Source organism: Ovis canadensis, chromosome 26 (genome assembly GCF_042477335.2).
Source record: "Ovis canadensis isolate MfBH-ARS-UI-01 breed Bighorn chromosome 26, ARS-UI_OviCan_v2, whole genome shotgun sequence".
NCBI classification, from domain to species: Eukaryota; Metazoa; Chordata; class Mammalia; order Artiodactyla; family Bovidae; genus Ovis; species Ovis canadensis.
In genome coordinates this window covers 54425101-54451491 of record NC_091270.1, presented here as the reverse complement: position 1 = coordinate 54451491, position 26391 = coordinate 54425101, and the positions used below count along the sequence as shown (strand labels likewise).

The window sequence follows — 26391 nt, the reverse complement described above, 5'->3', positions numbered from 1 at the left end:
GGCTATGGTTTTTCCAGTGGTCATGTATGGATGTGAGAGTTCGACTGTGAAGAAGGCTGAGGGCCGAAGAATTGATGCTTTTGAACTGTGGTGTTGGAGAAGACTCTTGAGAGTCCCTTGGACTGCAAGGAGATCCAACCAGTCCATTCTAAAGGAGATCAGCCCTGGGTGTTCTTTGGAAGGAATGATGCTAAAGCTGAAACTCCAATACTTTGGCCACCTCATGAGAAGAGCTGACTCATTGGAAAAGACTCTGATGCTGGGAGGGATTGGGGGCAGGAGGAGAAGGGGACGGCAGAGGATGAGATGGCTGGATGGCATCACCGACTCGATGGACGTGAGTTTGAGTGAACTCTAGGAGCTGGTGATGGACAGGGAGGCCTGGCGTGCTGCGATTCATGGGGTCGCAAAGAATCGGACACAACTGAGCGACTGAACTGAACTGAACTGAACTGAATGCAGCTAAGTGAGTCCCCACACAAAGGCTGCTCCAGATCTATCACGTGTGCATGTGCGCTAAGTTGCTTCAGTTGTTTCCGACTCTTGGCAGCGCTATGGACTGTAGCCTGCCAGGCTCCTCTGTCCCTGGGATTTTCCAGGCAAGCATACTGGAGTGGGTGGCCATGCCCTCCTCCGGGGGATCTTCCCGACCCAGGGGCTGTAGCCATGTCTCCTAAGTCTCCTGCATTGGCAGGCGGGGTCTTTACCACTGGCACCACCTGTGAAGCCCGGCCCTCCTGGAACAAAGGGTAAAGGCAAGACTTTAACGGGTTCACCTAGTCAGCAAGTCACTCATTTGGACAATGGAATAAAATCCAACATTCTTTAAAGGAATAGAACCAAATCCACCCTGAAAAATGTCACATTGTCTGGCATCCAAATAAAACTTGTTAGGAATGCAAAGACTGTAACAGTTCCAGAAAAGACAGAATGAAATTTGAAGAGAAGGACCTTAAAACAGCTATTGTCAACATGAAAAATATGCTCAAGGATATTAAGAAAGATACAAACTTGATAAGGAGAGAAACAGAGGATAAAAAAGTTCACTTTGCCGTTTCTAAGATAAAAATACTATATGTCGAATAAAAATACTGTGGTAAACTTGAAGAAAAAGCAATAAAAATTGTTAAAGTACTGAAGAAACAAACAAAAAAAGAGTTGGAAAAAATGTAATATGGTGCAACATATAGGGAACTAGGGTCCCAGAGAGAAGGGTGGGTACTATAAAAATGATGACTGGGGAAATTCTAGAATTGGTGAAAACCACAAACCAATGAATCCGAGAACTTAAAAATAATCACCAGGCAAGGAAAACATAAAGTAAAGCACCTCACAATAAAACTACTTAAAATCAAAGATAAAGAGAAAACTTTTGAGAGTGGCCAGAGGGGCAGAAATCCACACTATGTATAGCGGAACAAAAAATGACAGCAGACCTTTGTCTAAGCCACACAGGGCAGAGAACAATGGAATACATTAAAATTTTAAACAAAAATGAAAGCACTGTCAAGGAATTCTACACCAGTGAATACAAATTCCTAAGGTTAAGGTGCAGCACAAATTATTTTAAAAGCCAGTAAAACATGAGAACCAGCAGTTTACTATAAGATATGTTGAAAGAAATTGTTCAGGAAGGAAAAAAAAAGACACTAAACAGAAATGCGAAATTGGAAAAAGGAACCCGGTACACCAGCAATGGTCAGTATGTGAGTAAATGTAAAGAACACATTTCTTTTTAAAGCAAAAATAATAACAATGTAGTATGAGTTTAATAAACATAATTAAAATGTATGATAATAGCACATTGCTAGTAAAGAGAAAGGGGAAACCTGTTATAAAGGTTTCAAAGCACTCAAAGTAGTAACATTTGAGGGCAAACTGACAAGTTGAACCTTATACTGTAAACCCTCCAGCAATAATGAAAATTATTAAAGATGTATAACTAATATGCCAACAAGTGAAGAAAGACTGAACCACACACATCCACACGCAATCCCATAAAAGGCAGAGAAAGAAGAAAAAATAAAAATCAAACAGCCAGATGGCAGAATTAAAGTCAACGATATCCACCATTATTATAAATGTAAACACTCCAATTAAAAGACAGTTGGTAGAAAGGAACCACCAGTACACTGTATAAAACAAGTTTAAAGACAAGATCATGGAGTAAGAAAACAAAGCTAGAAAAAATTTCTGTATATTATGCAAAAATTGAAAAGAAAGCTAGAGTCACTATATTCAGTTCAGTTCAGTCGCTCAGTCATGTCCGACTCTGCAACCCCATGAACCGCAGCACGCCAGGCCTCCCTGTCCATCACCAACTCCCGGAGTCCACCCAAACCCATGTCCATTCTGTCGGTGATGCCATTCACCCATCTCATCCTCTGTCATCCCCTTCTCATCCTACCCTCAATCTTTCCCAGCATCAGGGTCTTTTCCAGTGAGTCAGCTCTTCGGATCAGGTGGCCAAAGTACTGGAGTTTCAGCTTTAGCATCATTCCTCCCAAAGAACACCCAGGGCTGATCTCCTTCAGGATGGACTGGTTGGATCTTCTTGCAGTCCAAGGGACTCTCAAGAGTCTTCTCCAACACCACAGTTCAAAAGCATCAATTCCTCGGTGCTTGGCTTTCTTTATAGTCCAACTCTCACATCCATACATGACCACAGGAAAAACCATAGCCTTGACTAGACAGACCTATGTTGGCAGAGTAATGTCTCTGCTTTTCAATATGCTATCTAGGTTGGTCATAACTTTCCTTCCAAGGAGTAAGCGTCTTTTAATTTCATGGCTGCAGTAACCATCTGCAGTGATTTTGGAGCCCCCAAAAATAAAGTCAGCCACTGTTTCTACTGTTTCCCCATTTATCTGCCATGAAGGGATGGGACTGGATGCCATGATCTTAGTTTTCTGAATGTTGAGCTTTAAGCCAACTTTTCCACTCTCCTCTTTCACTTTCATCAGAGGCTTTTTAGTTCCTCTTCACTTTCTGCCATCAGGGTGGTGTCATCTGCATATCTGAGGTTATTGATATTTCTCCTGGCAGTCTTGATTCCAGCTTGTGCTTCCTCCAGCCCAGCATTTCTCATGATGTACTCTGCATATAAGTTAAATAAGCAGGGTGACAATATACAGCCTTGACGTACTCCTTTTCCTATTTGGAACCAGTCTGTTGTTCTGTGTCCAGTTCTAACTGTTGCTTCCTGACCTGTATAGAGGTTTCTCAAGATGCAGGTCAGGTGCTCTGGTATTCCCATCTCTTTCAGAATTTTCCACAGTTTATTGTGATCCACACAGTCAAAGGCTTTGCCATAGTCAATAAAGCAGTCACTATATTAATATTAGACAAAGTAGATTTCAAACTAAGGAATGTGACCGGGAATAAGGAAGGTCTTTTCAAGAGGACATAAAATGCACAGTTTTCAGGAATGCAAAACAGTACAGTTTGGAAAGTTTAGAAGTTTATTAAAAAATTAAATGCATACTTAGTATACATCCCAGCAGGCTCACTCCCTCACCCTAAGGTCCCTTCTGAAAAGAGATGAAACCATTTGTGTATGCATCGACTTGTCTGAGAATATCCAAAGCAAGGTTATTTATAAAGCCCCAAACTGAAAACACAAAAGCCCAACTGGTGAATGTGTAAACTGTGGGATATCCCAGCAATGGAATGGATCTGCAAAGAACACAACCAAGCAAAAGAAGCCAAGCACAAAAAGGTATGCAGGATTCCATTCACTGAAATTATAGGAAAGAGAAAGCTCAGTGCCCAAGAACAAGAAAGGGTTGCCACTGGGAGTAAAGTGGAAGGAATTAACTACAAGAACTTTTTCAGCTGATGGAAATGTTATATGTCTTGTGATGGCAGTCACACAACTGTATACATTTTTAGAACTCAGACGATGCGCTTGAAGTTGATAAACTTTCAGTTCAGTTCAGTCACTCTGTTGTGTCCAACTCTTTGAGACCCCATGGACTGCAGTATGCCAGGCCTCTCTGTCCATCACCAACTCCGGGAACTTACTCAAACTCATGTCCATTGAGTCAGTGATGCCATCCAACCATCTCATCCTCTGTCGTCCCTTTCTCCTCCAGCCTTCAATCTTTCCCAGCATCAGGGTCTTTTCAAATGAGTCAGTTCTTCACATCAGGTGGCCAAAGTATTGGAGTTTCAGCTTCAACATCAGTCCTCCCAATGAATATTCAGGACTGATCTCCTTTAGGATGGACTGGTTGGATCTTCTTGCAGTCCAAGGGACTCTCAAGAGTCTTCTCCAACACCACAGATCAAAAGCATCAATTCTTCAGCAGTCAGCTTTCTTTATAGTCCAACTCTCACATCCATACATGACTACTGGAAAAACCAAACCTTTGACTAGATGGACCTTTTTTGGCAAAATAATGTCTCTGCTTTTTAATATGCTGTCTAGGTTGGTCATAACTTCACTTCTAAAGAGCAAGCGTCTTTTAATTTCATGGTTGCAGTCACCATCTGCAGTGGTTTTGGAGCCCAGAAAAATAAAGTCTGACACTGTTTCCATTGTTTCCCTATCTACTTGCCATGAAGTGATGGGACCAGATGCCATGATCTTAGTTTTCTTAATGTTGAGTTTTAACCCAACTTTTTCACTTTCCTCTTTCACTTTCATCAAGAGGCTCTTTAGTTCTTCTTCACTTTTTGCCATAAAGGTGGTATCATCTGCATATCTGAGGTTACTGATATTTCTCCCAGCAGTCTTGATTCCAGCTTGTGCTTCACCTAGCCCAGCGTTTCTCATGATGTACTCTGCATAGAAGTTAAATAAGCAGGGTGACAGTATACAGCCTTGACGTACTCCTTTTCCTATTTGGAACCAGTCTGTTGTTCCATAGTTCTAACTGCTGCTTCTTGATAAACTTTCAGTTCAGTTCAATTCAGTTCAGTTGCTCAGTCGTGTCCGACTCTTTGCGACCCCATGAATCTCAGCACGCCAGGCCTCCCTGTCCATCATCATCAACTCCCAGAGTTCACTCAGACTCACATCTATCGAGTCAGTGATGCCATCCAGCCATCTCATCCTCGGTCGTCCCCTTCTCCTCCTGCCCCCAATCCCTCCTAGCATCAGAGTCTTTTCCAATGAGTCAACTCTTCACATGAGGTGGCCAAAGTACTGGAGTTTCAGCTTTAGCATCAGTCCTTCCAAAGAACACCCAGGGCTGATCTCCTTCAGAATGGACTGGTTGAATCTCCTTGCAGTCCAAGGGACTCTCAAGAGTCTTCTCCAACACCACACTTCAAAAGCATCAATTCTCTGGCACTCAGCTTTCTTCACAGTCCAACTCTCGCATCCATACATGACCACTGGAAAAACCATAGCCTTGACTAGACGGACCTTTGTTGGCAAATAGTGGATATAAATTATCACTGGGCTTTGTTGATGGCTCAGCTGATAAAAGAATCTGCCTGCAGTGTAGGAGACATGGGTTCAATCCCTGCGTTGGGAAGATTCCCTAGAGAAGGGAATGGCTACCTACTCCCGTATTTTTGCTTAGAGAATTCCATGGATAGAGGAGCCTGGGGTTGCAAAGAATTAGAGATGACTGATTATCTAATTATCATTAGAAATTATGCACTTTCCTGTACTGAAAATGCTGAATCATCTTGTCCATACTAAGGTGATCTTAAAACCCACGAAAAGTTGAATTGGGAATATCTGGGAAGAGCCTGAGGACTACAGCCTGAAACTTCAAGGCTCCTTGTGCAACCCCTCTCTCAAAGGCAGAGGTGAAGAGCCCTGAGTGGTAACACAAGCGTAGGAGTCAAGTCTGCAGACCGGGCCCAGTCGGCCCCATCTCACCTGAGCCATCTGTTTTCCCACCTATTTTGGGTTCTGAGGCAGGATCAGAAACAGAGAGTGAAGCAGAGGCAGGCAACAGGCAGAACGTCTTATGTTGCTAAAAAGAAAAAGCCTGTGATATTTAAAACTGTCCTGAACAACCAGAAATTCTCAAAGGAGATAACTAAGGCTTTGAAGCAGTCATTTGAAAGGATCCAGGGTCAGACCCACCTGCTGATGTCAGAGAGCCTCTCAGAGAGGCTGGGGCAGCTGCAGCCCTCCTGGGACACTCAGGCGCCAGCCACTGCAGACGCCCGCTCTACCTCGGGACATGGGCTGGCAAGCGCCCTGTGGGTCCTCCCCTTGACTGACGAGGCTCGGGACCCAGCTACACCTCCACCCACCAACCTGAAGGAACCAGGAACTCAGGCCAGGCAGTTAACTAGGTGGGGACACAGTCCCTCCCACCAGAAGGCTGCCTTAAGGCCTCCCTGAGCCCACAGCTGGCCCTGAACACACCCTGTCCACCAGAGGGCCCAGGACCTGGCTGCACACACCAGCACCCAGGACCCAGGCCTGGGAGCCTCAGGGCCCTGCAGCCATAGACCCCAGGACCCAGCTCCACGCAGAGTGAGCAGGAACCAGCCCCAGAATCTCCTGGGCCTTGGCCCCACTCCCCATGATCCTGCTTCTAGCCTTGGGACCAGCATCACCCACCAGCAGGCAGAGACACACCCAAGGAAAACTGTAGCCTTGGAGCCTGAAGACTGAGCCCACCCACGAGCTGGGCCCTGGCCTGCCTACCTTCAGGCCAACGCCAGCTCTGAGGGACACTGGGTCCCTTAGCCAGTTCCCCAGGATCCAGTTCCATGCAACAGAGGTACAATTCCAGCACTGGCACCCCTGGATCCTGCAGTTAGACCCCAGGACCTGGCTCTGCCCGTCACTGGCCCAGCATGCACCCTGGGGCTCACCAGGAGTGAGGCAACCAGCTACCCTGCGACTCAGGCGCACCAACCAGTGAGCAGCAACCTCTACACAAGGAGGGCCTGGCAAGCAACTAGACCAGGGCCAGCCATGCCTACGAGACTACCCAGCGTAGCCAGCCCACCACAAGGGGAGGACCCACAAAGCCGTCTTAGGAGGCACCCCTGGAGCACAGAGCCCTGAGTGCTGCTGGGCTACGCGGGAAGTCCCTGCCAAAGGTCATTCTCCAAGGTCAGGAAACGTAACCAAGGTATCAGATATCAGCAAATAAGGCACAATGGGATGACAGGAGAACGTGTTCCAAATACAGGAACAAGTAGACGCCCTAGAAGAAGAACTAGGTGGAGATACGCCATTTAATTGAGAAATGTTCAGGGTACCAACTGTAAAGACGACCAAAGGACTCGAGAGAAGAATGAATGAACAGAGGCAGAAGTTGGGGCTTTTTCACAAAGAGTTAGAAAATACAAACAACAGCTAAACAGAGATGAAGAATGCAGTAGCTGAAATGGAAAAATACACTCCAGGGAATCGGCAGTAGACGAAATGATACAGAGGATCAGTGAACTAGAAGACGGACTAAAGAATAAAAAGGAATGAGGATAGTTTAAGAGATCTCTGGGGGCAACATCAAGGGCACCAGCGTTCTCAGTGCAGGGGCACCAGAAGGAGAAGAGAGTACGTGGACGACAACATACTTGAATCCATGATGGCTGAAGACTTCCCCATCCTGGGAAAGGAAACAGACTACGTGGTTGAAAATCCGCAGTCTGAAACAGGACCAACCCAAAGGGGGCACTGACACACTGCAATTAAAATGGCAAGAATGAAAACTACAGACAGAAGATGAAAAGCATCAAGGTAAAAGCAACGAGTTACTTACAAAGGAGCTCCTATAAGCTATCAGCCAACTTTTCAGCCAAGATAAGTGTCCATCAACTGATAAGTGAATAAAGAAGATGTGAGACACACACACACACACATGCACGCATGCACACAATGGAATATTACTCAGATATGAAGAAGAATGCGATTCTGCCATTTGCAACAATATGAATGGCTCTGGAGAGCATTATGGCTAGTGAAATAAGGCAGACAGAGGAAGATAAACACTATGTTTCACCACTTATTCATGGAATCTAAGAAACAAATGAGTGAATATTCCAAAAATGAAACAGACTCACAGATATATAGTACAAACCAGTGTCTACCATGGGGAGAGGGATGGGGAAGGAGCAATATAAGGGTGGGAAATTAAGGGGTAAAAACTACTACATATAAAGTAAATAAGCTACAAGGATACATTGTCTAGCACAGGGAATTCCAGCCAATATTTTATAACAACTATAACTGGAGTATAACCTATAAAATTTTTGAATCACTATGTTATACACCTGAAGATATTATAAATCAATTATACCTCAATAAGAAAAGAATAAATATGATACACAAAATAATAAAGAGAAAGAAATGCAGGAAATGCCCTGGAGACAATTCTTCATCTTCAGGTATCTCCTTGCCCCTTTTCCCTAAGCTGTTAGGCTTAAGTTTCACTTGCAACTGGCTTGCAGACACAATGTTGTTGGAGAAGACCAAGTAGCCTGGGGAGGCTAGTGCGCAGGGCACCTAGAAAAGGTGGTGGGGCAGTCCTACAGAACCGGGGGAGCACCGTGAGCCAGCGTCAAAGCCACACTATCGCAACATTTCTCTTGACTGCACCCTGGCAGAGCGTGCTAGAATATGCTAGCACATGAAGGAAAATACGTGCAGTGCAGACGGAAGCAGCGGGACTGTGCATCCCAGCGCCGCAAGCCTGTGTCTGCAGGAGCAGCCTAAAGCTGGGCATACGCCGCAGCTATCTCAGTCCATCCACTGTACTGCCTACATGCAACTGCCCTTTCACCCTCTGCAAAGGCGATTCTAGACACAGACACACTCCATTCCACCTGGACTCCCAACATCACACGTCAGCAGGCCATCCTGTCACACGGCCCTCCTTCCGTTTCCCAGGACGAAGCACACGTTGCCTACACACACCTGTCCCTCCTCCACGGACGTCCACGCTCCACGTGTGTGCCTGGATCACAATTCTGTCCCTCCTTGCTTCGTTTCCAGGGCCTCGTGCTATTTATTAGTCTATGTGTTATAAGTTGAACCTTTCCTTCAACCACCAGAAATGGAAACTCCATGGCGATAAGGCCCTTGTCCTTTCTATATACTTCTGTATTTTTGACGCCTAGCGCATGTCAGGTACTCAAAGCTATTTGCTGAAGGCAGGAATAAATAGATGAATAAGAGGTTAGAAATGAATAATCTGTGAGTCTTCTGGTTCTGAAGTTCTAAAGTTCTATTCGCAGAAGATCGAGTACATAAGGGATTTATGATTTAGGGTTAGAGGTTTTATCAAATTTCAATAATATTTCTCTAAATAAATATCATTTGTCTTTATTCCTTTGCTTCAGATAAATTCACTTTAATTTTGCGCTTATCTTAAAGATGAAATAAATGAGACAGGAAATGTCACCAAATGATGCTTACTCTTCTTTCCATCCATATCTGCATGGATTTTCCGAGCCAAGAACCCGCTTTTGTACACAGCGGCATTGGGGTCGTGAGGAATGTCCAGGAATGGGTTGGTGGTGCTCCCAATGCGGCTGATGCTCTTTGGATGCGTTCCATTAGCCTTCTCGTCGGCACCCTCAGACATAGACTTTTTTTTCTCTTCATCATCTCTAAAAGGATAAAACAAAGATGGAACACAAGGGTTGAGTAACACAATATTCACTGAACGGTTATCTGGTGTAAGAAATGATCATACTTTCTAATGGCCTGTAAGTCCTGATGACAAGGACCACGATAAGGACAGCTGCGGCTCGCTAAACATTTCCTGTGTGTTAGGCATCAGTGGCCATGCAGCCTTGGCAGACTGACATTAGTGTCCTACACCACAGGTAAGGAAACAGACCCAAAGTTTAGATAAATATGCCAAAGCACAGTCCCAGGAATTACAGGAAGAAGCTGAGAGGATATGACTGCAAAGGCTCCAAAGCCTCTGGCCTTCCCATCTACTACAGAACCCTCAGGTTTGTCTGCTTTCAAAACAAGTGGAGCTTCTCTGGCAGAGACCGTGATTTTGATTTCTGCGTGCCCTAGTATAGTGCCAAGCGTGCAGAATACGACAGACAGAGACTAAGTCCAGTAAACAATGTTAGACTATGCCTGCCAGATAACCAGGTAATCTCTACTAATAACGCTCAGGTACAGCTGTCAGTAGGTTCGGACGGGGCACCACACACGGTCACGCACAGTGCCTCGGCTTTCCCACGCATCCCGTCACCAACTGAGGAAGCCCCTGGTTGCCCAGCCCTGCCTTCGGAACCCCTGTTCCTCCAAGCAGGGAAGGTTTACCTCTGACATTACGATGTACATTAAGGAAGACGGAGGCGGTCAGAATCACTTAATAAAGAGGGGGAAGAGGAGAAGAAAGTTAACAAGCTCTGACATACTGCTGGAAAACACAACCAGAATAGGAGCATTGGTCTTACGTCACCTGTTTCAGTGTCCTGAATCACCTCTGGTTTCACTGTTGTTAAGCTTTGAATACTGAATTTTTTTCATGAACATTTCTACCGAAATATGGAATCTAGAAAAATGGTACTGATAAACCGCCTTGCAGGGCAGGAATAGAGAGTGGACCTACAGGCACAGCAGGGGAAGGAGAGGGTGGGATGCGCTGATATACAGACACTAGAGGGAGGCTGCCTATAGTGCAGGGAGCTCAGCTCCGGGCTCTGTGATGACCGACAAGGGTGGGGTGGGCTGGTGGGAGGGAGGCTCACGAGGGAGTGGATATAAGCATAGCTGATTCACGCTGTTAGACAGCAAAAATCAACACAATATGATAAGGAACGATCCTCCAATGAAAAATAAAAGCTAATGATAAGAAATTCAACCAAAATAGCCACCACCAAAATATATTTAAAATAAACCACAAGCTTAATAATCACCAAAGTTGCTTGTTTGGTTTTCAGAGAAAAACAGCATTTTTTTTCCTTCATTGGTATTTTATAAATAATTGTGAAATATATAAAAATATCACTGGACTCAGGTAACTGTATTTTACTTTTAATTTAACTTTTATTAATAGACAGTTTTGGGTTTGCAAAAGTACAGAGTTCCCTTAAGCTCATCAATCAGTTTCTGCAGTGTGAATACTCTTTGTTTTGGTCACACCACACAGCAGCAGGGATCTTAGCTCCTTTACCAGAGATGGAACCCAGGCCCACTGCAGTGGAAGCGCGTAGTCCTAGCCACTGGACCCCATGGAATCCCCCCAGTGTTAACACCTTACATAACCAAAACAAAACTGTCGGAATTAAGACGCTAATACAATACTAAGAAGTGAACTTCAGGCTTCATTCAGATTCCACCTTTTTTTTTTCCCACTAATGTTTTCTTTCCAGGATCCTATCCGTGACCCCACAGCACATTTAACTGTCATGAGTCCTTTGTCACCTCCGACAGTGACGATTCTTAGGCTTTCCCTTGCCCTTCATGATCTAGACACTTGGAAGAGTACTAGTCGGTGGTTCTGTATGTTTGTTTGATGTCTTCTCATGATTAGACTGGGGCTATACATTCTTGAGAAGGATATCATGGGTGACGCCCTCTCAGCCCACCACATCAGGAGGTAAGTGTTTTATCATTAGGGGGATGAACATGGATTACTTGTTTAAGGTGGTTAGGGGCAAGTTTCTGTACTGTGAAGTTACTATTTTCCTTTGTAAATGAATTTGGGGAGATCCCTTGTGACTATGAAAACATCCTGTTTCTCCTTAAGCTTCTGACCACTAATTTTAGCATTCATCTGTGGATCTCGCCTATGACAATAATATTTTAGTCATCTAGTGGTGATTTTTTTAAAAGTGCCCTAATTTCTTCATTACTAATTGGAATTCTTGCGTGAGTATGGACACATAGATATTTATCTTATTCTTTGGATTATAGTCAAATACCACAGTTACTCTTTTGTTCAAATTTTTCCAGCTTTGCTCATTGGATGACCTACGAAATAGGCTCCCGTGTCCTAGCAACATCTCATCGTTTTTCCTTTCTGTTTTGTAAGTACATCCTTTCTTTCAGACACCACAAGATGCTACCTCCAAGCTCATCTTGTATTTTCCTTGTCTCAGTCCTGGAAGAAACCACTCTCCAAGGAGTCCAGTCCTATTTACTGGAGAATGGTACTTAGAAACCAAATCTAGGTGCTAGGTGTGCCCACTGCCTCTAGGTCCTCTCAACAGAAACACCTAGGGAAATGTGTGTGTAATAAATATACATACACATACATATATATATATATATAAATATATAAAATATTTATATATATATACATTCATCCAGCTATCTATCCCTCCCTCCCTCTCATGAGTTCATATGAATACATAGTGATATCTCCAACACAAGACAAAATTCATTCCAGCCTTTGCCCTTTGCTTCTCTGTATTTCAACAGTGAGAAACCTGGCTCTGTTATCTATAATATACTTAATTTATTTATATGTTCAACCCTAATAAATATATATAACAAAATGGTTACAGAAGTCATTTGGAAAACAAATTAATTTGGTATGGTCTGAACTATATCTTGCATGCCCCATACTGTGGCCAATCTTTAAGAAATGAACAGACACGAAACCGACTACTCCTTTAGATGCACAGTTCGGTGGAAATGCGCAATGCATCCTGTATCCACCATCACAGGACCAGACAGAACGGTTCGGTCACCCCCATTCCCTTGCTACCTTCTTTTAGTCAATTCCTCTCCCTGACCAGCTCCTGGAACTACCAGTCTCTCTTCCTTTCCAACAGTTTTGGCATTCTTAAAATGTCACATAAATGGTTTATTTTACTTGGCAAAACATATTTAATACTCATCCATACTGTTGCGAGAATCAATAGTTTGTTCCCATTTATTGCTGAGTACTATCTTATTTTCTAGACATACAGTTTATTTATGCATTTACTTTCCCCTACCCCACCTCCAGCTTTACTGAGGTAAAACTGATTTATTTAGCTTGATACTTATTATTTCATTTCTGGCTGACGGGGTCTTTGGTGCTGCGTGTGGGCTTTCTTGAGTTGTGGTGAGCGGGGGCTACTCAGTAGTTGGGGTGTGAGGACTCCTCACCGCGGTGGTCTCTCCTGTGGCAGAGCAGGGGCTCTGGGGCGAGTGGGCTTCAGCAACTGTAGCACGCAGGCTCAGCTGCCCCACAGCATGTGGGAATCTTTCCGGGCCAGGGATCGAACTGGTGTATCTTGCATTGCAAGGCAGATTCTTAACCACTGTAAGACCAGGGAATCACCTAATTTACTAAGGTATTTTAAGTATACAACCTGATCATTTGATATACACAAGCATTGTAAAAGGTTCCCCAGTATCGAACTAACAAATTCAATACTTCACATATTTACAGATGTATTTATTTTTGGTAAGAAATTTAAGTATAGCTCTCAGTAAATTTCAGTTATACAATGCACTGTTACCAACTGCAGTCACCATGCTTTACATTATTTGCTCAGAATTTACTAACCTTTCAGCATCAAGTTTATACCCTCTGCACAATCTCTCCTCATTTCCCCCACCCCCACAGGCCCTGGAAACCACTTTTCTACTCTATTTCCATTTAGTCGCCAAGTTGTGTCTGAATCTTGTGACCCCATGGACTGTAGCCCACCAGGCTCCTCTGTCCACGGGATTCTCCAGGCAAGAATATTGGAGTGGGTTGCCATTTCCTTCTCCAGGAGATCTTCCTGACCAGGAATCGAATCCAGGTTTCCTGCATTGCAGGCAGATTCTTTACCGACTGAACTATGAGGGAAGCCATTTCCGTTAAGTTAAACTTTAAAACTAAATTTTAAACTTAACTTCAAAACTTTTAACTAAACTTTAAAACTAAAGAGCCTCTTGATGAAAGTGAAAGAGGAGAGTGAAAAAGTTGGCTTAAAACTCAACATTCAGAAAACCAAGATCATGGCATCTGGTCTCATCACTTTATGGCAAAGAGATGGGGGAAGAGTGGAAACGGTGACAGACTTTATTTTGGGGCTCCAAAATCACTGCAGATGGTGACGCACAATGAAATTAAAAGATGCTTGCTCCTTGGAAGAAAGGTTATGACCAACCTAGACAGCATATTAAAAAGCAGAGACATGACTTTGCCAACAAAGGTCCGTCTAGTCAAAGCTATGCTTCTTCCAGTAGTCATGTATGGATGTGAGAGTTGAACCATAAAGAAAGCTGAGTGCCGAAGAATTGATGCTTTTGAACTGTGGTATTGAAGAAGACTCTTGAGAATCCCTTGGACTGCAAGGAGATCCAACCAGTCCATCCTAAAGGAAATCAGTCTTGAATATCATTGGAAGGACTGATGCTGAAGCTGAAATTCCAATACTTTGGCCACCTGATGAAAAGAGCTGACCCATTGGAAACGACCCTGATGCTGGGAATGACTGAAGGCAGGAGGAGAAGGGGACAACAGAGGATGAGATGGTTGATGGCATCATTGACTCAATGGACGTGAGTCTGAGTAAACTCTGGGAGTTGGTGATGGACAGGGAGGCCTGGCGTGCTGCAGTCCATGGGGTCACAAAGAGTCAGACACAACTGAGTGACCAAACTGAACTGAACTGAAACTTTAAAAGCAATTCTAGGTATAAGTGATGCCCTGTGGTATTTACCTTTTCATTTCACTTCATTTATTTATTCATTTCACAATGCCCTCCAGTTCATCCAGGTTGTAAAAAATGACAGAACTTCTTTCCTGGTTTAGGGCTGCATAGTATACCTCTCTCTTTGTGTGTGGGATCTTCATCCACTCATTCACAGCTAGACATTTGGTTGTTTTCATATTTGGCTATTGTAAACAATGCTGCTCTCAACATGGGAGTACAGAAACCTCTGAAACAACTTCTTTATTTTGGCTATTTATCTAAAAGGAGGATTGCTGGAACATATGGTAGTTCTATTTTTAACTTTTTGAGGAACATCTGTAATCTCTTTCATAGTGGCTGGGCCAGTTTACATTGCCACCAACAGTGCTTTTGTGGGTTCTCTTTCTGTAACAGACTTGCCAGCATTTGTTACCTCTTCCCTTTTTGATAACAGACATCCTAACAGGGGGTATCTCTCGTGGTTTTGATGTATTTCCATAATAAGTGATGTTGAGCACCCGTACATGTACCTGTCAACTTCTTTGGAGAAGGCAATGCAACTTCTTTCATGTCTCTTTGGAAAAAAATGTCTACTTAGGTCCTTTCCAAACTTTGAGTTATTTGACTTTATGCTAATGAATTACAGAAAGTCACTGTATACTGTGGAATAATTAACCAACTGTCAGATATAAGATTTGCAAAAAATGTTTTCTTATTCCATAGGCTGCCTTTTCATTTTGTCAATGGTTTCATGTTATGCAGAGCTTTTTAGTCTGACACAGCCCCACTTATTTATTTTTGCTTGCTGCCAAATTAAAAAAAAAATCAGTCAAGACCAATGTCAAGGAGTTTAATGGTTTCAGGTCTTATATTCAAGGCTTTCATCCATTATGAGTTGATTTTTGTGTTTGGTGTAAGATGTAGTCCAGTTTCATTCTTTTGCATGTAGATACGCATTTTCCTAACTCTATTGAAGGGACAACACTTTCTGCACTGGACATGCTTAACTACCTTGTAAATTAATCCCTGGGTTACTGGGTTCCATTGATCTATGTGTCTGTTTTTATGTCAGTACCATACTGTTTTGATTGTTTTATAGCTTGAAACCAGGAATTTGTGATGTATCCAACTTTGTTCTTTTCCACAAGACTGTTTCGGCTATTCAGGGGTCTTCTGTGGTTCCATACAAATTTTAGCATTGTTCTGTTCCTGTGAAAAATGCCACTGGGATTTGATAAGGACTGCACTGAATCTTGATTGTTTTGAGTATTACGAACATTTAACAATATTAATTATTCAAATTCATTAGCACAGAATATTTTTCATTTGTGGCCTCTTCAGCTTCTTGTATCAATGCCTTATAGATTTCAGGGTATACACCTTTAACTTGCTGGGTCAAATTTATCCCTAAGCATTTCATTGTTTTTGAGGCTACTGTAAAAATGACTGTTTTCTTAATGTCTATTTCTGATAGTTTACTGTTGGTATATAGAAATGTGACTGATTTTTATATATTGATTTTATATTATTCACTTAATTTATTAATTCTAATAGTATTTGGTAGACTCTATAGGGTTTTCTGTGTATATTACCTGGCCACCTATAAATAAAGACAACGTCACTCTTTGCTTTTCAATTTGAATGCCTTTTATTTTTCTCTCCTAATTGCCACGGTATCCTTATCTTCTTCCTGATTTCAGAAGAAATATTTTTCGAGGTTAAGCATGATGTTCACTGTGGGCTGGTCACGCATGGCCTTTATTATGTTAGGTATGTTCCCTCTATACTCAGTTTTTTGAGAGTCTATTACAAATGGCTTTCTGGGTGGCTCAGACAGTAAAGAATCTGCCTGAAATGGAGACCCAGGTTCCCCTGGATCGGGAAGATTCCTTGGAGAAGGAAGTGGCTACCTCTACTCCAGTACTCTTGCCTGGAGAATTCCATGAACAGAGGAGCCTGGCAGGCTACAGTCCATGGGACTGCAGAATCGGACATGCCTGAGCAACTAATACACACACAGACGTTAGAAATGGATGATGAATTTTGTCAAATGCTTTTTCTCCATCTACTGAGATTATAAGATTTTTATCCTCTGTTTTATTAATGTGATGAATCACATCTATAGGTTTACAGATCTGACCCATCCTTGCATCCCTGGAATAAATCCTACTTGATCTTGACGTATGTTGCTTGTATTGTTGAACTCAGCTTCCTAATATTTTGTCGAGGATTGTTCGCATCTGTGTTCATCAGAAATCCTAATCTGTGATTTTCTTTTCTGAAGTGTCCCTGTCTGGTTTTGGTCTCAGGGTGAAGATGGCCTCATAAATGAGTCTGATGGAGATTCTCCTCTTCATTTTTTTTTCGATAGCTTAAGGATTGGCACTAATTCTTCTTTGAATGTTTGGTAGGATTTATCACTGAAGTCATCTGGTCTTGGACTTTTATTTGTTGTTTTGTCTATTTGATCAGTAATAAAATACCTGTCCAAGTAATTGCTAGCAACTGGTCCATTCAGTTTTATGTTTTGTTTTTTCATGGTTCACTCTTGGTACATTGTGTGTTTCTAGGAATTCATCCTTCTCTTCTACTTTGTCCAATTTGTTGCCGTAATAAAGTCTCTTATGATTCTTTGCATTTCTGTGGAATCAGTTATAATTTCTATTTCACTTCTAATTTATTTGAAGTCCTCTTTATTTCAGTCCATATACAGTGTTTTTTAAAATGTTCTACTGAGGTTTTTGGAGAAAGAAGTGGCAACCCACTCCAGCATTCTCACCTGGAGAATCCCATGGACAGAGGAGCCTGGTGGGCTATAGTCCAGGGGGTCACAAAGAGTCAGACATGATTAAAGTGACTTAGCATGCACATAGTGAGGTTTTTGGATGAAAGTATGATTTTCCTCTGTATATAAACATTAGCCAAAAGAAACAGTTACACGAATATGGGAGCCACTGGCTACACATGGCTACTTAGAACTTAAAGTGTGGGTAGTCCAAATTGAAATGTACAACAAGTAAAAAAAAGAAAATATACCATATTTCAAAAAGACTTTGTACAAAAAAGGAAAATATTTCAACAGTTTTTATGCCTATTACATATTGACATGATAATATTCTAGATACACTGGGCTAAATAAAAAATAATTTATAAAATAAACTAGTTTTATCTTTTTTGTTTTACTTTTATGATGTAACTACTGGAATTTTTAAAAAATTGCTTATGTGGCATGCATCTCATTTCGTTTGGAAAGACTGTTGTTAGAGAGGCTTGTTAATCCTAAGACATATTAAAATCAAACACAAAAACAGGAGAATGATAATTGAGAAATGTTCAACACAAGACCGCTCAGTAAAACCCTGACAGTAAAATGAGGGCTGGAAGTACTCAAGCCTGCAAAACAGGTCTTGTTCATATCACAGAAGTTAATGGAAAGACCACGGCACCGTACAGTCGGATTTGCTTCATTCCTTATTGTGTCGCTGCAGAGTTTCATTGCTTTTACAGACATCATAAATCTCAGTGTTTTCCCATAACGGAGGCTGCTTCCCCTGCATATCGGAGCAGATATAAACTAATCCAATTTACTGATAAAAAGAATTCTATAGATTTATCTGCTATCAGCAACAGAGCTTTTGTTGTTCTCAAAATAAACTGCATCTTAAGTCCTGGACTTCGACCACCCAGTGGCTCATACATGATTACACAGAGGACAGGATGAAGAATGTGTTGGGAAAGTTTCTACAAAAACTGCCCACCTATCTAGGACTTTTCTGTGTACAGTGAACCACTAAGACATACAAATAGTTCTGTTAAAATAAGACGAGACATAGCAGGGCTCTCTGTCTTACTTGTGAGGCGAATGATTCATATGTGAATATTTTGTACCTTTAAATACCCTGGTAGAATATATTCTACTGAGATACCAGACATCTCAATACCTTACAACCTACAAAATTCCCCAACACATCCTTCATTCTGTCCTCTGTGTAATCATATGTGCCACTGGGTGGTCTAAGTTCAGGACTTAAGATGCAGTTTATTTTGAGAACAACAAAAGCTCTGTTGCTGATAGCAGATAAATCTATTTCTCTGTTCTAAGATCGACTGTAAATGAAAAAATTTACTGTATCCTATATTACTTATGACTTTTATTTTTAAACAAAAAAGATAAGGAATCATACTAGTCCACCCAAGTCTTATATTTCACTGGAACAACTGCTTCTTAAAATTGGCAAGAGCTCAACATCATTACACTGACCCCGCCACTGAACAGATTTTGAACTACTCCATTTGGCAAGTCTTAGCATAGTGGTATATCAAAGCTGTTACGCTAGCACCAAACTCAAAAAGTAAGCTATCTTGAAGGGACTTAGTTATATGAAATCTAAATTCTGAATTTAAATATAAATTGGTGGGACTTTCATGGATGTCTATGTGTGTCTGCATCTGGGGAAGGGAGGGAGTAATAGCTGAAATGAAAACAAAAACCTCCGGAGCAGACCTGGAATATTTACTTAACTTGAATTCATTCAGAAACAATCATGAAGACTATGATATTGGAGCTGGACAGTAAAGGTAAGCTCCAGAAATTTTTGCCATTCAAACTGAAATTCTAAACTTATTAAATTAGCAACTTCTCATTCCCCCTACCCCAAACACTGGCAGCCACTACTCCACTTTATGTCTCTATGAATTGGAGGACTCTTTCCACCGTGTTATCAGTGGAAAGCATTTCTCTTTCTATGACAGGCTTATTTCACCCAGCATAATGTCTTCTAGGTCCACTTAGTTATCACAAATGACAGGATTTTCTCATTTTTTGGTGGCTGCATAACATCCCATTATATATACTCCACAACTTGATCCACGTATCCAGGATGGATACTTAGGCTGTTTCCGGTCTTGACTACCATAGACAGTGCCGCTTCAAACATGGGAATGCAAATAGTTTTTGAAGTTATTATTTTCATTTCCTTTGGATATCGTCACAGCAGTAAAATTGCTGGATCGTACAGTAGCTTTGTTTTTAGTTTTTTGAGAGACCTCCACACTATTTTCTGTAGTGGCTATACCAGTTTACAAGCCCATCAACAGGGCAGGAGGGCTTCCTTTTCCCCACATCCTTGTCAGCACTTATTGTCTCTTGCCTTTTTGATGATGGGCATCCTTAAGAAGCATGAGGTGATTTCTCACTGTGGTTTTGCATTTCCCTCATGATTAGTGATATTGAGCATATCCTCGTGTACCAGCTGGCCTTTTAAGTACAATTTCTTTGGGAAAATGTCTAGTCAAGTCTTATGCCCACTTGTTAATTGGAATATTTGTTTTTTTGCTATTGGATTGCATGAGTTCTTTATATATTTGGGTATTACCCCTTATCAGAAAAAATACAATATTTCCTCTCTCACAGGTTGCTTTTTTTGAGGGGGTTTACTTTATTTTACTTCTATCTCTTCAGAACAAGTTACTAAATAAAGTGGCTGAATCTCTGTTCTTCACTCTAGCATCTTTGATTTTTAAAGTTTATTTTTAATTGAAGTATAGTTGATTTACCTTATTATATTTGCTTTTTTGCTTTGTTGGTTATTTCTTTTGATGTGAAGAAGCTTTTTATTTGATGTATTCCCACTTGTTTTTTATTTCGTTGCTTGTCTTTTGGGTGTTCTATCTAAAAAATCATTGCCAAGACCCACATCAGGATCTTTTTCTCATGTTTTCTTCTAGGAATTTCATGGTTTCAGGTCTTACATTCAAGTCTTTAACCCACTTTGACCTAATTTTTGTGAGTGGTATAAGATAGGTATCTAGTTTTATTCTTTGTAAAAGAATGTGAAGATCCGATTTCCCCAGCAACACAGATTAGAGAGACTTTTCCCCATCGAGTATTCTCGGGTCCCTCGTAAGGTGTCAGTTGCCTCATGCGCTTGGCTTTCGCTGGGACCTCAGTCCTGGTCCGTTGATCTCTTTGTTTTATGCCATCACCACACTGTCTTCATCGCATTGCCTTTATAAGCGTAGCTTGAAATCAGGAAGTGTGATGCTGCCTGCCTGGATGGGACCCAGGGTCTGCAAGGCTTCCTGTTTGGGACCCTGAATCCATCCAGAGTGTGCCCTGACATCCTAGTTAGGTGAACTTACTGCTTTTGCCTTGCAGATGGAGGAAGCCTGGGGGTGTGCTCCGTGTTCAGCACCACTGTGAACAGGGCTGCTGATGGGCAGCTCAGCTTCCTGGGCATGCTGGGAAGGTTCCCTGGCTGGGTGGGTGCAAGCTGCAGGTGGCAAAAAGTGGGGCTATGAATTAGTCCCCCTTCCTGAACTCAGCCAGAAGAGCAGCTCCAAGGCCACTGATGCGGTCTGTGTGCGGTCCTGACTCCAGCTGACCTGCGGCTCAAGTTCCCCGGCCAGAGAGCTTTGGCTCTAGGGGCGATCGGCTCTGCTTCCCCTCCTCTCGGCTTGAGCATTGCTGGGTTATGCAACTTCCAGGAGTCCGCAGCAGCCCTTCCTGCCAGATGGGGCTGGGGCCACACTCGGCAACAGGGGTGACTATGACTCCGCTCTTCTGTCTGGGCTGGAGTCAACCAGGCTCCAGGGCCGCAGAACTTCCTCATCGGGGACCTCGTTTAGGCAGACCTATACCCTGCTCAATTGCCCTGGTCAGCCTGGGCCACTGACTTGGGTCAGCATGAGCACAGCTGCTGGTTGGGTTAATAATTGGTCATGCAGGTAGGAATGCTGCCTGCCAAGCCCCTCTTCCTCCCCCTGTCTCAGACACCCAGGACCAAGCTCCAAGGCTCCCAGGTGATTCCCAAGTGCGAGATCAGAGCAGGGACTCCTATAAAGACACGCACAGTGCTGAGTGCGGGGTGGGGGTGGGGCGGTTCTGGTTGGCAGCTGGTTCCCCCTTCTCACCGCGGGGAACCACAAGCTCAAGGGAGACCCCTCTGCACATGTCGGGCGGGAGGCACTGGCCTGGGGAAGGGGCCGTGCAGTCAGCACGCAGCTCTCCTCCTGCCCTTCTGGTGCCGGCTGCTTTGACTCTGGGGTCCAGGGGTGCTTCCAGTTCCTCTCTGCTCCAGGAATCTTTCAGGAGTGTCTTTTTTTTTTGTTACTTGTTGTTCTTAGGAGGGGGAGTAAAGTCGGGAACAACCTGTGCTGCCATCTGGATGACGTCCTTACTTCTTTTTCATTGACGTATAGTTAATGTATAACATTATATAAGTTACAGGTGTACAATATAGTGATTCACAATTTGAAAGGTTATACTCCATTTATAGTTATTATAAAATACTGCGTATACCCCCCATGCTGCACCGTGTTTCCTTGTAGCTTATTTTATACAGAGTAGTCTGTGCCTCTTAACCCTCTACCTCAGTTGTCCCTCCCTGCTTCTCTCTCCCCACTGGTAAACGCTAGCTGGTTCTCTCTGTGACTGTTTTGTTGTGGTGGTTGTTGTTATATTGACTAGTTTGCTTTATTTTTTAGATTCCACGTATAAGTCATATCGCATAGTGTTTTCCTTTCTGCGTATGACTTATTTTACTGAGCACAGTACCCTCCAAGTCCTTTCAGGTTGTTGCCAATGGCAAAATTTCCTGCTTTCTATGGCTGAGCACTATTCCAGTGTGCACACTTGTGCATGGGCATGCCCCGTCTTTATCCGTTCACTGTTGATGTACACTCAGGCTGTACCCACGTCTTGACTACTGTGAACAGTGCTGCTAAGCACAGTGGGCAGCATGCGTCTTTTTGAGTTCGTAATTTTTCAGAACACAGAATTTTAGGTTGGTGAGGTTTTTCTCTCAACACTTTAAATGTCTCACTATGCTCTCTGCTTACATAGTCTGAGTCAGAGGTTCTTGGGTTTGTTCCTTCAAAGGTAAGGTGCTTTTCTCATCCAGCTTCTTTCAAGACTTTTCTCCTTATCTTTGATTTTCTGCAGGATGTAAATGAAATGCCTGGCTGTACTTTTTTTTTTTCCTCAGCTGCAATTTTCACCCAGCTTGGTTTTCTCGGTTTCCTGGATTGATGGCTTGGTGTCTGGCCTGAACTTGGGGAGAATTCTCGGCCATTGCTGCTTCCAGCATTTCCTGGTCCCTCTTCCCCAGGCCGTGTGTGTCTCTCTCTCTTTCTCTTTCTCTCTCTCCTCTTTCTGGCACTCATCATGTGCATGTTCGTAATCTTCTGAAATTGTCCCAGAGTTCTTGGATATTTTGTTCCTTCTCCTCTCCCTAATGTTTTTTCTCTTTGCCTTTCTGTTTTTGAAGTTTTTATTGACATATTCTTAAGCTCACAGAGAGTCTTTTCTCAGATGTGACCAGTCTACTAATGAGCTCATCAGAAGCATTCCTCACTTCTGTTACAGTGTTTTTGATCCCCGGTATTTCTTTTTGATTCTTCTTAGATTTCCATTTCTTTGCTCATGCTGTCCATCTGTTGTGCATGCTGTCTACTGTATTCATTAGAGCCCATGGCATAGTAATCGTTGTTTTAAGTTCCTGGTCTGATGATTCCAAATTTCGAGCCATATCTAAGTCCGGTTTTGATGATGGCTCTGTCTTTCCAAACCATGCACCTTTTAGTATGGCTTGTAATTTTCTCTTGAAAGTCAGAATCAATGTACTGAGTAAAAGCAACCACTACAAACAGGGCTCTCGTGGGGAAGGGAAGCATTCCACTGATCTGGGATTTGGTCTCGGTCTTTAACAGCCTGTGCCTGGGAACTGTGAACTTCACCGTGCTTCTCAGTGCCCACCCGGAGCATCCCTCAGCAAGCCCAGAGGGTCAGGCTTGTCTCTGCTCCTTCAGTTCTGGTTTCTCAGCCTACATTCAGGTTAGGGGGTGCTGAGCCTAGCACGTCCGGCAGTCACTCAGATCCCCACTGCATTTTCCAATCCAGCTCTCTAGGGTGCCGTGAACTTAGGGTTATAAAGTGGATGACTCACTTCATTTGACTCAGTAGTTTGTGTGCATACTTCTCTCGCCAGAACATTGAAAGCAGGAGTGGGGTATGAATTAGGTCCTCCACCTTGAGCATCTAGTCATTACCATGAACATCATCCTAACTTAATTTCTTAATCCCACAACCACCCAAAATAGATACAGGTTATCAACGCAGTGAGAAATCAAGGTTCAGACAGGTCAGCCTCTCATGGGCAGGTAATGGGGGGCCTCCCTGATTAAAAAGATTTGAAAGTCCCCATCTACAGGGATGTCTGTTGAGCACAGAAGGCAGTGAGCAGCCAAGCCCTTGCTTGTCTCCAGGAGGGAGTCACTGCCAGCTCAGAAATGATTACAAGGAGGCTTTGCCTGCCAGGCAGTGTGCTAGGCAGTGAGAAGATCAGAACAATTAAGGCCCTTTGAAGGACTTACAGTCCAGCAAGGGGAAAAATACAAATGATAATGAGTAGTAAGTTTTTATAAAAAGGAGTCTTATAATACAGACTTTGATAGAGGTGAGCACAAACCAGTGTAGGACCAGCCAGAAGGGAAGAGTTCATATCAAACATGCTGAATAATAAGCAAAAAGAATGTGTATGGAGTCTAGTGGGGTGATGAACTGTGGTGATTATCATACAGCTCTGTAAATTTATAAAAAACCATGAAATCAGACACTTAAATGGATGAATTTTACAGTATATAAGTTATACTGGAGATCAAACCAGTCAGTCCTAGAGGAAATCAACCCTGAATATTCATTAGAAGGACTGACGCTGAAGCTGAAGCTCCAGTGCTTTGGCCCCCTGATGTGAAGAGGTGACTCACTGGAAAAGACCCGATGCTGGGAAAGATTGAGGACAGGAAGAGAAGGCAGCGCCCGAGGACAAGATGGTTGGATGCCAGCACCAACACAACGGACATGCGTTTGAGCAAACTCTGGGAGGTGGTGAAGGACAGGAAAGCCTGGGTGCTGCAGTCCACAGGGGCACAGAGTTAAACGTGACTGAGCGACTGTGAACAACAAAGTCACGCCTCAGTAAATCCATTCCTAGAAAATGAATACAGTGGTTGAGTGCAGGCACAGAACATTAAGTTGAATATAAACCCAATACTGTGACCAAGTGATTGCTGGAAAATAAAGTGAAGAATAATATTATAAAAAATGTGCTGACTTGTCATGGGGCTTTGAATTTACATCCTGGGGCACAGGCAGGTTGAGTTTAAAACGGACCTGTCTTTGTCACTGACCAAAAAAAAAAAAAAAATGAAGTTCAATTTTAAAATTATGATGAAAACAGGAAATATATTTTGTTTTCTAAAATTACCTTATTCTGACACAGATATCTTACCTGTAAAAAAGAGAGTATGCTTTTATTAAAAATGTCAAGCTCCATTATTGGCCCTTTAACACTAACAAGAATGCTGCCAGATGGGAGGAGGAGGTAGGTTTTCTGAAATACAGGATCTGACTACATGTACAATTGCTATAGCATCCTTTCCAAACTGAGAAAAAATTAACTCCAGATATTAATACAGTTAAAAAAAAAACATAGTTGGAAGCATACTGGGGTCAAGACTGATGTTAGATGTTTTCAAAAGATGTATTATGAAAATTTTAATGGGAAACTAAAAATAACTTCCTCATTACTGATCAGGCTAAATTTTTCACCTAGGAAAATGTAGGTTTTTGTGTATATTACCACGTACACATACAAAATGCTCAGCAGAATCCAAACAACTATGGTCTAAAATGTCCCAGGTACTATGTTAGCCATTGTGTGCATATTCATGTAGAAATTATATTTATTATATTTCCTTCTAAGCAAAGGCTTAGCAATTGATATAGATGATATAAAATTCTAAATCATCAGCATATTAGGAAAAATCTTTCCTTATATCCCAGCCTCTATACTTTTTTGTATCTCAGGGATTTAAAGTTACTTTGGAATGAGTGGGCTACTGATATTATAGCCACAGTCCATTTGCTCTCCAATCTGTTTGCTCAGCATATTCTGCAGTTAAAGATAATATTTGTAAATTATATTGCTCTCATCTTGTTTTTCTGGATATTAAAGCTGTTATAAGAATAAAATCCTTAAAAATTCTAAGTATCCATCTCAATCTCATCATTGAGATGCCACTTACATAGAAAGCTGACATCTTTTTTTTTTTTTGTTAAACTTGCTCTTAATTTTAAAGCTAAAGTTGGGTGACAATGTGTCCAGTTTCCTATCTACCTGAGTTCAACATATTTGAGCTGGCTGAGATAAATAACTACTTACAGATTAAATGCTAAGCGTGAGCTATGATTCAGATTCTTCATAAAATTATACTTCAAAAAGTTAAGTGAGAGAATTTTCCTTAATTCTACACCCTGAAATCTTCCTTTAAATATTAAAATCCAGGATTCACACTCAGTATCATTTTTAGCCAACAAATTTTTAAGCAAAATCAACTCTCCAGCTCAAAATCTAATTCAAGTTAATAATCACCTTTTTATGACTAAGACTTTGCTGTTGTTTTGTTCCTTATCTTATACTCAAAGCATTTTCACTGAACTTCTAGACAGAACAATCAAACCAATAACATCCTTTATACTTTTACCTAGTGCTCACATAGATTATCTTCTAAATTTGTGAGTTCCACCTAATATTAACATTAGAACTATTATTAAGATTCCAGCATGATTAGTATTCTTCCGTTAGCCATGTAAGTGTGACCAGCTGAGTGATGATGAAGGGCCCAAGAAAACAAAATCTGTCACTGCTTCATCTTTTTCCTCTTCTGTTTGCCATGGAGTGATGGGACCGGATGCCATGATCTTAGATTCTGAACGTTGAATTTCAAGTCAGTTTTTTCACTCTCCTCTTGCACCTTCATCAAGAGGCTCTCTAGTTCCTCTCCACATTCTTCCATTAAAGTGGTATCATCTGCATA

General features: G+C 42.2%; 1 protein-coding gene across 14 annotated transcripts in view; it reads right to left on the bottom strand.

Moving 5' to 3' along the window:
* Window positions 1-26391, bottom strand: part of PSD3 (pleckstrin and Sec7 domain containing 3) — a 589734-nt gene that overhangs the window by 86736 nt on the left and 476607 nt on the right. For all 14 annotated transcript variants that reach the window (XM_069572780.1, XM_069572779.1, XM_069572782.1 and 11 more), the window contains one exon: window positions 9341-9534. In XM_069572780.1, coding sequence (XP_069428881.1) covers window positions 9341-9534 — 194 coding nt within the window. The remainder of the gene's footprint in view (window positions 1-9340; window positions 9535-26391) is intronic.